This window comes from Syngnathus leptorhynchus, chromosome 2, assembly GCF_054491065.1.
Source record: "Syngnathus leptorhynchus isolate UIUO chromosome 2, UIUO_Slep, whole genome shotgun sequence".
NCBI classification, from domain to species: Eukaryota; Metazoa; Chordata; class Actinopteri; order Syngnathiformes; family Syngnathidae; genus Syngnathus; species Syngnathus leptorhynchus.
In genome coordinates this window covers 20,418,521-20,432,112 of record NC_141196.1, presented here as the reverse complement: position 1 = coordinate 20,432,112, position 13,592 = coordinate 20,418,521, and the positions used below count along the sequence as shown (strand labels likewise).

At 39.5% G+C, this 13,592-nt stretch overlaps 1 protein-coding gene across 1 annotated transcript in view; it reads right to left on the bottom strand.

The window, feature by feature from the left end:
• The window catches only part of tenm1 (teneurin transmembrane protein 1), a 175,665-nt gene that overhangs the window by 67,019 nt on the left and 95,054 nt on the right, over positions 1-13,592 (bottom strand). Inside the window, exons 8-14 of the mRNA XM_085905448.1 lie at positions 13,248-13,349; positions 10,765-10,959; positions 4,872-5,072; positions 2,695-2,880; positions 2,582-2,611; positions 2,343-2,489; positions 520-754 (exon numbers count right to left, since the gene is read on the bottom strand). Coding sequence (XP_085761574.1) covers positions 520-754; positions 2,343-2,489; positions 2,582-2,611; positions 2,695-2,880; positions 4,872-5,072; positions 10,765-10,959; positions 13,248-13,349 — 1,096 coding nt within the window. The remainder of the gene's footprint in view (positions 1-519; positions 755-2,342; positions 2,490-2,581; positions 2,612-2,694; positions 2,881-4,871; positions 5,073-10,764; positions 10,960-13,247; positions 13,350-13,592) is intronic.

Genomic DNA, 13,592 nt, shown 5'->3' with positions numbered 1-13,592 from the left:
TTGTGTCTTTGTTCGCCCACCTCCCTTCCCTTCAATAAACCGTGGTCCAAGCTGCATTTGGCCGCCCTGTTCCACTCATTCATGACACTATCTGCTTGTAGTTAATGTGTGAGAATCAGAGCCGTGCATACGAGTGTATTGGGAAATTGTAGTCAGCAAATACGTACTAAGATACATGTGTTTGCAATACGGGAATAACATCATTGTTCTGGGTGAAAATTAAAACCATTAGAATCGAAGCGAGAGAATCGAGATTCAGCTGTAAATACATACTCGCATACTTCTTGTGAAATTGATCACCGAAATATGTACAGGACAGCCCTCTTGCCATGCATCCATTTAACCGGTAACAATTTGTGGAAGATTTAATATCATTAGACTGAGGTATTCACTTGATTATCTTCTGTGCTTGTATTTTAACAATGGACAATCCAAGGGCACCGTCATACAAAACATATAAGGGAAGCACTTTGCATGCACATGGTGACCCAGACTCACAAAGAGTAAACAAGCACATACCTGGTATCAAAGGGCACTTCTCCAGGGAGAGTGTGTGTGGCTCCTTTGCCAAGGAGAAAGTGTATGCGGCGGTAGAAACTGTGCGTATGTGTGTTAATGGGTGAGGGGGGTGCAGTCGGGGGCAACGGGCTCCGCTGCAACAAGGCCATGGGGTCGGTCGAGCCACGGCATAGAGGGTCAGAGCCACAGCTCAGCTGCTCGCAACAGTCCGGATCCACACAGTCAATCAAACCATCTGATATAGACAGAAACAAGGTCAAAATGAGATTTTCCACATTTATGATGGTTTTTAACAACCATGTTTAAGAGCAGCATGTGCAGTTGCTTCAATTACTTATTAAAAAATAACATTTTTGCGTTTGTCCCAATATTCAACAGGGGTGTACACAGTGCTAAATTATCACGTTCAAGATAGAGAGAGGATGCCATAAAACCTCTGCCCAAAAAATAATTTCTGCACCTCCAGCCAATGAAGATTTCAACAAAGGAGATGCAATCTGAGACAACAAAGCATTCATGTATCACACCATTATCACAAAGATAAATCAAATTAGATTCTCTCATCAAACTCCTTTTATATCGCTATAAATCAAGCATTGTCAGCACAATTATTTGAACGTGAGCCATAAAAGTCGAGTGTAAACAATAGCTGTTGATAGGAGCCAAAGCAGCAGGTAACAGGAGCCAGGCTGGCATTTGTGCTTCCTATTCCCGGCTTGTGTCTGAAAAGGCAGGAAGCAGTGCTGACATTTAAATGCATCTGACCACAGAGCAGAGAACTAAAGGCCAACAATATTCTATTATAACCTCCTCCTACAAAGGTGGCCGAGTACAATAATTCATTTCCATAACATTCACCACTCCAGCTTGAAAGAACACAATTAATTGAATTTGCTACATTGTTGCCATTAAAAGGACAATGTTTGTAAATTACTATGCATAGATGGAGAGTGAATACACAAAGGAGCAAAGTATAGATTAGACTATGAATACATCTGCAGTGTAAATGTTTGGGCCTGGGAGTTGACTGTGCGCTATATGCGATGGTTTGTTTTTGTTTTCCTTTTGGGTTTTTTTTCCAGGTGGAGGAACTCTGTCCAATCCACGCAGAGCAATGACAAGTTCCTCTTAGTCACTGATTACTTCCAACAGTATCTTTTCATCTCTGTCTATCTTCACGCCTCAGACAAAAGGACTGCTGTGAATGAAAGACAGATATGAAAGCCGAGCGTATACAGTTTATGAATTAGCAGCATGAGCTATATTATGGCATTTGAAAAGCCGGGGAGTAAAGTGGCACGAGTGAAAGATTGGAATGAGATCTGTGACAGTATATGGCAATAGTTATTTCATTTTTTTAATGGATTTCTTGCAATGCAGCAGCTTGTTAAGTTACAGTTTTCAAACATTGTCAAAAGGACCTTGTCCATTCATAGAGTATAGTGATCAATTATTGCATGAAATGAAATTCTTTAAATGATGGTCACTAGGACAGGTGTTGTGGAGTTGTAATTTTTAGTTGACCTCTTTTTTTTTTTCAACTTTCTTTTACGTCTGAAAATAAATACAGGGTGCCCAAGGTTTACAATGTTCCTGATAATGTACTACAAATTTATATGTACTGTTGGTAAGTAATGACCAATAGGACTCAACAGGTTTCGCAGCAGGACTGTGAGAACGCAAAGACGAAAAGAAGGAAGGACAATGAAAAATATTCTTATGGGTTATTCAATTGATGGAAAGAAGTTCAAGAAAGACAGAAATGAAAGAGGTAACAAAGACCGAATAGAGACAGAAAATGATAGATGATGATAGAATGTCACCTCCATCGTTGTCTGTTCCATCACTGCAGTCAGTTTCCATGACAACGCTGCATCCAGGCCCGCTCCATCCAGCCTGGCAGACGCAGCGCCAGCCACTCTGCTCCAGGGTACAGCGCCCGTGCCCGCTGCACAACCCTGGGCAGCCATCTGAGGATGACACACCCACACACGCACACACAGAGTCATTGGAATTTGTTCAAAATAGGGAATACTTGTTATGAATTAAAAAAAAAAAGTACCTTTCACAACGATGTCCAAATCATGAGCAACTGTGGAGAAAAAAAGTGACAATGACACCATTTTCCAATCCAAATATCACAACGAATAATTAAAATCCCCCACGTGCGCTCACCAATGTTGCAGTGCTCTCCCTCCCAGCCGGGTTGGCAGATGCAAGTCCCATCGTGGCACTGGCCGTGTTCTTCGCAGCGAGGATGGCACGCTCTCTGGTCACACGCCACACCGAGCCAACCATCCTCACACTGGCACTGGCCCTCTGAGCAAACACCATGACTGCCACACGGCACCGGGCACAATTCTGCCAGAGAGGTGGGTGGGGGTATGTGGGCGAGACAAGCATGTTAGTGTGAGAGGAGAATAGAATGGGCCAAGCAGATGGAACAAATTAAGAATAAAAAAAAAAAGAGTTGCATCGACAATGAAGTAAAAAAAAGAAGCAACATTTAGAATTTAGGCAGAAAAATCATTTCGTGGAAGGAGGCGTATTCTTATTTATCCACAATTTTACGTCATTTGATGGCTAAGTACAGGAGAAGAGTGAAGCATAACAAAGTAATGATACGTATTTGCACTGCATTTTGAATCCTGCAAGTCCCTGAAATTCAGCTCTTTGGTGGACATGTTCAAACCTTTTCTTCCCCTCTGTTTGATTTTCTGTTTTATTCTCTACCTCTAATGAGAGGTAGAGAATAAAATGGTTTCTATGTTTTGTTTTCCCTTTTAACTGAGGAAAAAATTAAATCTGTGAGTAAAGCGAGCAAAGTGCTAGACTACTTACCTAGCAGCACCGAAAAGTTATTTCAATTTAAATACACATTGTAGGGGAAAGTGGAATTAAAGGTGGAGTGGCATTTAGCTATGGTTGGGCAAGAACAGGATTTCGAATTGAAGAGATCTTTTTCATAAGGACATCACAGAGAGCAAGTTCCTTCTTTGTTCCACTGATGGATCTTCAGCTATTCAGCCACGATCTGGTATATCACAGTAATAAGACGTCCCCAAATGTTGAGGGCAAGTACTCATGCTTATTGCCTGTAAATCATTGCCAAGACCAGCATTAACTTTATGTGGTGGAAAGCCTTAAAACTGACATTTTGCCATCTGTCAAAGACTCTAATAAGGACAAGGATGAGGTCATTTTATACAGTAATTTTGACATACACTACTATTGTGTTTGTCTTTTCTTTCAGATCAATGTTATGCAGAGGCATTGGTGGTATTCTGCTTTGAAAGAAATCTCAAACAACTTCATTGAGAAAAAAGAAACATTCAAAGTATTTATTTGGCAAGATTAAATGGCAAGTTTTGTGTTGCTCCAATTTACATTCTCGAAGCAGCCTTGATTGAAAAATAGCTTCCTCTTCTAGTTTTTCTCTTACCTCCATGTTATTCCATCACTTCAAGTAGCTGGAGGACATTTGTTTGTGTGATTGCACTTTCGGTGAGCTAGCCACTGCAAAATTGTTGGTGTTTGCACTGCCTCAGTCATTACAGGTAATGTTGCACACAAGCATGAAAACTGAGCAGACAAAATAAGAGACAAATGCCCAATCGAAGATCCAGTTCAACAGCATCATATATTTTATATTCAGAAAGATAATGACCATTTGCATCAGAGCTAATTTTTTCAATCAATTTGTCAGTCATCATCAATCATCATGTTTGTTCAGAGGGGAAAAAAAAGATTGCTTTAATCCTCTTTACTGATAATAGTGCATTGTGTTTGTTAATCTAATGTTGTGGCTGTGAGTATAGAGTGGATATAAAAACTCTACACAGCCCTGATCGAATCCGTACACTCAAATGAATAAAATGAAATACTAAATATTAAACTTCTGAAATAATGCACATACGTACTATTGCCAATTTATAACACCCGCGTTTTTGTCGTAATATCTTACAGCATAAGCCATGGCCGACAGAGAGCTTCCACATCAGAGGTATCTCATTATACACAAGTATCTTTTCGAAGAAGGGTACAAAATAATTTTTCGCAGACTAATACAATGGAACACAGTGAAGACAGCCACATCCCGAGTTATACAAGGGTGTCCATACTTGTGCAACCACACTATCAAAATTTGCTAATTTTTCTCTGCAATTCAAAATATATTTTTTTTCAATTGAATACATAACAGCATTTTAGAGTGGCTGCTATCCATTCCTTTCATGGGTATAATTCCCATTTCCCTCGGGAAATTGTACCTGGCAAGATCAGCCATGCCACTTGACCACTGATAGATGTGTGGCGTGTTTTTGTTTTGACAGAAAATCAAATTTGTGTTTTACCAATGTAGCAGTCCGGTCCCGTCCAGTTGGGTTGGCAGGCGCAAGTGTCTGACTCAGGGAGGTAGGTGCCATGTCCTGAACACTGCTCCTGACACGCTGGCAACGGGTCCTCACAGCTGACTCCCGCCCAGCCTGGAGAGCACACACACTCCCCGCGGACGCACACGCCATGCCCACCGCACTGAGGGTCTACGCAGTCCACTGCAGACAAAGAAAGGACAAATGTCCAAGTTTGGGGGAAGGGGGGTTGTTAAAGTGCCTGTCTAATTATAATCATCAGTTCACTGAGTATGAAAGCAGTGTTCTTTGCATCCCATCCAGGAGTTAACCGCCCTAGCTACAATCCCTGTATCTGTTCCGCAACATTACATTTCATAGGACACTTAAAAAGCGGGCTTTGATAAGGGGTGAAATGGCCTGGTTGAAATCTGCATGTGCCGGTGGTCAGTGTTAGTGTGTGTAATTACAGCTCTGAGAGCTGAGCCAAAACTCAGCACAGCGCCTCAGCACAACTCAGCTTGGCTCTGCTGTTCAAGGTCAAACACGTGATTCAGTCTCTGCAGGGGCTGTTTTTGAATGCTGTGCTGAGAGGTTACAATTAAGTAGAGTCTATAGCTATGAATAATGTGGCTTTGTTATTTTATAATTGGTGGTTATACAGTGGAGAGATGCAAAACCATGCATGACTGTGCACACAATGAGAATCCCATCGCAAAATGAGCAACTCGCATTAGACTAAAGTACTTTTATGTCACGGCTATGAAACATTATTGGGAATTCAAATATGGAATGATTAATATCATTGTTGAGAGGTGGGCATCATCCGTTTGTCCCTGAATTTCCATCCCTGACCTACGTGCGCCCAGTTCGTTGGCAAGAACCATTTGGATTTGAGGACGTACTTTACACATCACGCGCAGGTACATAAAGAAAAACGTCAAACGTGCAATATCTGCATGTGACGTGGTTACCGGCAAGTCTATTCTCGACAGCGTTTGGCTGACTTGGACCGAACTGAACTTGGACTACAATCCAATCCAATACAATGCAACACAATACAATCCAATACAATGCAACACAATGCAAAATAATACAATACGTTACAATACAATAGGGACAGAAAACTCAAGGACGGAGGATAATGCCCACCTCTGTCATTGTTAATACAATATTGCATGTGCGACTAGAGGAGGTGAAATGCACTAAAAAACAAAACAAAACATGGTGTCGTAATTCTTTTTTACATGGAATATACACGCAAAGCGAACTGATGAAAAGAGAATGTCTATAAAGCATAGTATTTCGCTGACATTATGGTTCAAAACAACGAATGACATTCACGTATATTGTTTGTCAAATAATGTTAGCACGGGGCACTACACATGGTGTGTTTGTCTTTGACAACGATGTCACACTATTGACCGTTCTGCCAACAAACAATAGGCCCTATTTTTGTGGACAGGTTGAGGGTGTTTGTGACGTTGTGGATTGGAACACAGCCAACACTCGGCCAATTTAAGTGGCTCCCCTCATTCCCTTTAAAATCAATGCGAACGACGCGCGCACAGTCTTTGACATTGCTTCCGTGATGAAGCGTGCCCCTCAGATAGTTGTGCCACATGGTCAAAGCGTTCCTATGAAAATATTTTTGTAAAGATTACAAATATTCATTCAACAAACAAATTTCTACAACGATATAGAGGGATTGTCCAATGCCATTGTCATATTTATGAATAAAATACAATGACATGCACCACACATGTCTGTGGGGATTCAAAACTGTCTACCTGAATCTCAGTTAAATCCATCAAAACTGTGTTACATCACCTGCGCCACAAGTGAGATCTGCTTTTAGCTAGTCTAAAATCTAGTCTACTTTTCATCACCAAATTACCAGGTATGTCAGGGGGCATACAATACAACGCCTATTGAGGTGCTTACAAAATTCACAAACATGCTAAATTAGACTTGCCCAAGCATGGAAATTGAGACATTTTTTTTTCCTTTTTAAGGAAACAGCGTTTACAAGTGCATTCTTGTTAAGATTTTGGCATGTTAACCACTTTTAAGCAAGTGCTGTTATAGTAATTTATCTGGAAATGAATGTGGCATCTTTCTACCAGTTTATATGGCATTTGAAAATAAAAGTTGCCTTTAAAGATGGTTTCTCAGATTACCATATTCAAAGCAGACATTTATTTACGATCATATATGTCCCTATATGATCATTATGTTGCATTAGCATCATTTGTATTAGTCAGTGAAGTAATGTAGTTTTGCATTATTTGCAGTCAGCAGCTGTAACTGGGGCAAACTGGTATATGTTTGTACTATGGATAGAAATTGTGCACTTATCATTTTTTATCTTCTGCCATCACAAACAGCAAGTCATCACAAGTACTGTTTGATGTAAGATTGGCTGTAAACGTCTGCCAGCTTGGGCAGAAAATTGGGTTGATGATAGCAGTTTACAGAAAACCAAAACACATGCACAACCTAACCTCAATCCCCCTCCAATTTCACCCCCATGCTGTGTGGATAATTACAATCATACACACTTGTAATTTATGTTACTATATCATCCAGTCAATCTAAAAGTCATATGCCACTAACCTCATGGACCAGTTACCTACACTCACCACAAGGTCGAATCGCTATCCAACTCATTATCACAATTATATCAAATGTGTTTATTTGAGGAATGTGAGCGTTTTGGTTGAGGGAAGTCAATTGTGTTTGTTATTTGGAACAGACAATTCTAACTTTTTTACCATGCATTTTGAAAACAAACATAATAACTTCCAGATATATTATTTATTCTGCCATAATGCATTTCCAACAAATACATGTTGACTGACATGAAAACCAATTGAAATTTTGATTTAGATAATTTTCTGGGTCACCAACTTCAGTAATATCCTTCCCAATGATGTCAATACTGGGTAGTTTATTTGAAGGAATAATGTTAATAATATTATCACCTTGGCAATATAAACTAAATGACTGAATTAAATTTGAAATAAAATCCTTGTTTTGTGGTGACCAGGAATGTTGTGTTTACTTGACATACCGCGTATAGTCTACTTTAACCTTCTCTGTTTTTAGTTAGTTGACGGCCCCAGTTTAATTTATTTTCACACAGTAAAAAACGAACAGACCAAGATAGGTCATGAAAAACACATGCCTAAATCGGTAGAAGAATTGAGTTAAATAATGCAATAAGTGAAATATATCATGGCCCTTGTTGATAACATGATAATATGTGTATTGATAGTCTTGAGCAATTATATTTCTTCAAGCCGTGAAAAGACTTACTGTCCATCTGCGGTCTGTCAGCAATTTTTGTATTTATGGCAAACTAAAAGCACTCTTTCTATGTTTAAACAAAAATCATGTTTTAAATCGCACTGTAGTTAATTTTGCCCAAATGGCACTCTATGGTTAGGTCTGAAACCCAAATCATATTTCAATGCGGACAAAACCAATAAGCCCTTGATCAATTAATCATTGTAGTTTCTTGATACTAATTATACAAAACTGGTTGATTTATGGCAAGAATGTAATGTGAACATTGATACACAACAATTGGAGCAAGGAGGCAGTTACAGTAGCATACGAAATGGGTGGCTTGATGGGCATGCCTTTGTTTTAGAGTGCCTTTTGACAATATGAATAATAATATTATTAATGAAGGCCTTCACTTGTACAGTATTTAGCAATACTATTTAATTCACTCATTTACAGTACAATAACCTTTTTTGTTTGTAGTATTCTTGGAATTGCAGCTGATTGTGACATATTTTGGTTTACAATGAGACCCCGGGGATGTCCAGCTTTACTTATCACTGATCCAATTAGCATGAGTTTATTTTGACTGACGTTTTGTGCCACAAAAGAGAGTTAAAGTGCTTTTTGCTTAATGAGAAGCGGAGTGCAGTGAGAAGTCCATCCTCTCCCACTGAGAGGCAAACCATTTGTTGTTGAAAGTACCAAAATAGGCGTTAACATCAGCATTTGTCAGAGTTTCTTCAAGGTCAGAAATGTTTGCCAAATAATTGCCCACACTTATTGTTTTTTCTTGTTGCAAAAATAAAAAAAAATCCCTTGCAACAAGAAGAAGAACTGCAGGCAAATGTCTGGCAAACACAATGATGAGAATGCAACATTCGTTGACCTCAAAAACACTTGCAATTGTTGGAATAAGGTCTTTATCGGGACGTGTGACCTGGAAAGGACCCGGAAGACAAGGAAAATAGTGGCAATTAAGTGTGTGAGAAGCAGCTGTACTCAGTTACAAACGTGAGTGCCATAGAAAGCTGTTTGCTTCTGAAATGAATAAGCCACCAATACGACATTGCTTTGTGTGTGTTTGACACTTGTAGCTTAAGTCACTGGACTGAGAGGTACGTTTTAATTACGGTTCAGAGCTCAAGACAGTGACAAAACGAAAAAAGTGTGCAAAACTAACATGTTTTAATGTCTAATAATGGTGCCCCAGCTCATAGCGACATAGAAAAACACAAAAATGCTGTATGAGGAGAGTTCATCTGCAAAGTTGGCGGAGTTCTTTGTTAGACCCGATGAGTGGAGAAAAAAAAAAAACATTTATGAGGAAGAAAACAAAAGACTCAAGTGACCGTCTTTTCTCCGTGATAAACCAATATTCTTGTGAGACTGTCTTATTACTTACATTATTACACTGAAAAGATAGGAAGACATATTTTGGTATAATTAGAACAATATGATATTTAAGACTTCGAAAGAGAACTACTATACATTTTTTGGTTTTTATTTTCTGCTCATACAGGGGAGGCATAATTTAAATTAGGGCTCCACAGTATATTGAAAAAATATTGCCATTGTAATAATGCAGAATGCAAAGGATGTGCAATAAATTCATATGTAATTGTATGGTTTAAACCAAGGGTACCCAAACTTTTCCCTTTGAAGGCCACATAACTTGTATCTTCTGTGATGAGGGGCCACTGTCAGTTTGCAAAGGAAAAATAAGTGTGAAAATTACAGTTGTTCCTAAGCACAATTTCATTGTTTTCCAGAAAGACCCACATAACCAAATATTAAAAAATCTTTCTGGAAAGGAAATGGATTATAACACGATTAGTGAAATAAATATGAATATTTATGAAATGAAAAACAAGCAAATAACCCCCTCTGGGTTCTTCACAAAAAACAAAATCAAGTAAGGAACGACACTATTTGAAATAACTATCTCTGGGTGTTTCACAGAAAAAAAATGACTGCAGTGAGGTTGAATAGAATGTCAAGTTCTCTGCATTTATTAGTCTCAATCGCATGACACAATCTGAAAGCCCTCGCCTCGTGTGCGGGGTATTTTTTTGAGCACCACTGAAGGCGAAATACATGTGTGGATAGAGACAGGAACGCCTAGTTCGCCTTGTGTGCGCCGGGCTGAATGTGTCTTTGGTATTGTTCAGGGGGCCGGGCCAAATGTAAAGGCAGGTTGTATTTGTAGTTTGGGGACTTCTGCTTGAACCAGTTGAAACCTTAAATGTGCATTACCATCCAATAGGAAAACATTATGTGGAGGAAATACTAAGACTACATAATTAGATATGAAAACATTCATATTTTCCACATGGAAAATTTATTTCTTGCATTAGATACATCCATATTACATATTGGATGTTTTTTCTGATATTGTGCAGCCCCACTTTAAATATATTTGCTTTAAAATATAGTTTGGTATCCTTTAGTATCTCCAGGACTGTGTCTTCTTTTTTTTTTTGTTACATTATCTATAATGACCATTAACATGTGTTTGCAATGAGTTTTGTCGTAATCAATGCTGAAAATAGGGCAAGATCGTCAAAGTCAAGAAACTGAAACTGTGTATTGAGTTTTACTCTCTTACCTAGTTCACAGTTTACCCCCTTGTAGGCAGGGCTGCATATGCAGACACCGTGCATGCAGGAGCCATGGTTGGAGCAGGTGGGGTCGATACACTGACCTTCCTCCACATTACACTCTGCTCCCTTCCAACCGGCCAGGCACACACACCTTCCTTTCTCATACACGCCGTTACCGCTGCACAGCACAGGGCACAAATCTGTAACAGGACAAACACAGATTACAGCCACGTGAAAAAAACACACATAGTACTGCAGTATATTAGCTGGGAGACCACAGTAACCCAGTATGAGAGGGGCAACACACTCTTATCTCAGCCGCTGCACGGATTCGGCAAATCCTCAAACAGTCCTACGCCCTTCCTCACGTACACACTCGCACGCACGCACGCGCACATACACGCACACACACACACACGCACACACGCAGACATTCGCACTCAGACATACAAAGAACACGCACATAGGCACACGCACACATCCCGGCTTATCACTCACGCTGTTTCAATTTACTCAAGCACCACCTGAGCCCGGCTACCACGGCAACCCAAGAATTGGAGAAAATCCCCTCAACGTCACCTCACTTGCTCTGAACAGGCCGTGAAAACAATCGTGAAAACGAAAGATTAGGGACGAGAGAGCATTAGGGTTTTATAAAATGAAGAGTTTTCGTCATGCAGAGATGGAGACCTGTGCGGCAGTCAGCCACATAGGCACTGACATTTCTCCACCACTCCCCCTCTACACACGCAAGCACGCACACACACACACACACACACACACACACACACACACACACACACACACACACACACACACACACACACACACACACACACGCACACACACACACACACACACACACACACACACACACACCACCAAGTCAATGCTGCAAGAATAGAGGCATGACAGGTAGACATTTCAAATGGATTTGAATAAAAACTTACAACTAGCACAGAAAACTGATGAGAACTCACTGCATATTATGTAAGTAGGCCTATGTTGTCTTGTTTGATCCTCTGTAAATATAACCTTCTGTCCCAATAACTGCATACTTTTTACATCTTTTTCCATAACTTGTCAAACAACGGATATCACAATGCAACCAAATATGCAAAGATGAGAGGAGTGTGCGAATAAATGATGCATGGAAATAAATCAGAGGAGAAATAGCAGAACACCTGTTTCAACACAATGAGGCAGATACAAATTTTACAATGTGGAAAAAAAGTGGGCCCGGGCAGAGGAAGAAGACTGGAAACGAGAGAAGGGAAAGCCAGAGGAGAACATTACATTTCACAACAAAAAGTAAGAAAAGAAATTGGGACACCCCAGTAAAGGTTTGAATAAAAATGATGATTAGGATAATATATTTATTTAATACAGAAACAGTTGCTGGGTTGATTTAACTATTTATCATGAGATGTTTTGTTCTTAGGTGATTAGAATATTTTTTACTTGTACTTTTTTTACACCATAGGACACAACCAAACTGACAACTCCTAGCAGTGAATGCTCATTAAGTAAGATTGTAGATGTTGCCTAATGCGTAACCTGCAAACAAATTTGACTAATCCTGAGGTAGGATAAAATAATAACTATAATAGTAATTCCCTCTAATCTCTGTGTAAAAGTGGTGCAGTAGCAGAGCCCATTAAATTGTGCAACAGACACACTGTCATTATAGAAAATATTGCAAGGACCTTGGTGGGTTGGCTTTTTTACTTATGTCAATTCATTTCTCTTTGCCAATACCGTGTAGATATTTTGAAGCTAATGCGAGTCAGAGGTGGCTGACATTTAAGTCACCATATTGCTTTTAATGTGAAAAATGTGCTGGAAGAGTCCTGTGGACAGACTGACAGACAGATAGTGCTTTAAATAACGTTTGCAGATGGACTATACAGTCTCTCAAGCAGTTATTTTCTGAAACGCATTGAGCCTTCATAAGAAAATCAATTTAAATGTGTAAATAGATGCACTCAAAACAAAAAGACTGAACAGATTTGTTTACGTGGTGAGATGTGTTTTCAGTTGTTTTTCCTTATTATTGCAGCTAGTGCAAAGCACAAGGCAGTTTTTAACAATTTGTTCATGTTTATTTGCATACAGTATGTAGCATTCTTTAGGTGTGTTTGTATGCTTCACTAATCCCGGAAACATCAATAACATTTTATTTGGGCACCAATCTGTATTACTCACACCACAATATTTTTAATGTTGAATTGTCAACATCCCTATACCCGGAATTAAGAGGCCATACCTTTGTTTGGCTGTGTGAGACTCTTGATTGATTGATTGATTGATTGATTGATTGATTGATTGATTGATTGATTGATTGATTGATTTAGAAATAGAATAACAAATGGGCATGCACCCATCTATTCTTTTGAATCTCACATTGGAAGAGCGTTGGGGGTCCCAACCTATGATGTGAGTGACAGTCTCACTTAACAGAACAACATTTTCAAATGTTTTTGATTACCTTTGGCACAGTTAGGACCCATGAATCCTGCAAAGCAATGGCACCGTCCAGCAACACATTCTCCATTTCCGTTACATCCTTTGGAGCAGCCATCAACTGTTTCTATGAAACAACATACATGGATATTAATGTAGTCATTTATTCAGGCCATTAAAGACAGTAAACAAGAAAATAATCCGCAGAAAACTCCATCAACTGCCATAGCTTTCTGTTATTGAATGAAATATGTGATAAGCAATGGATGGCTCCCCAGACACAGAAACTCGATTAGATTAGCCTGATCCAGCTGCTATCACTCTCTGGAGACTGGCCAAGCATTCACTTACTCTGTGTTGCACTAAGCAC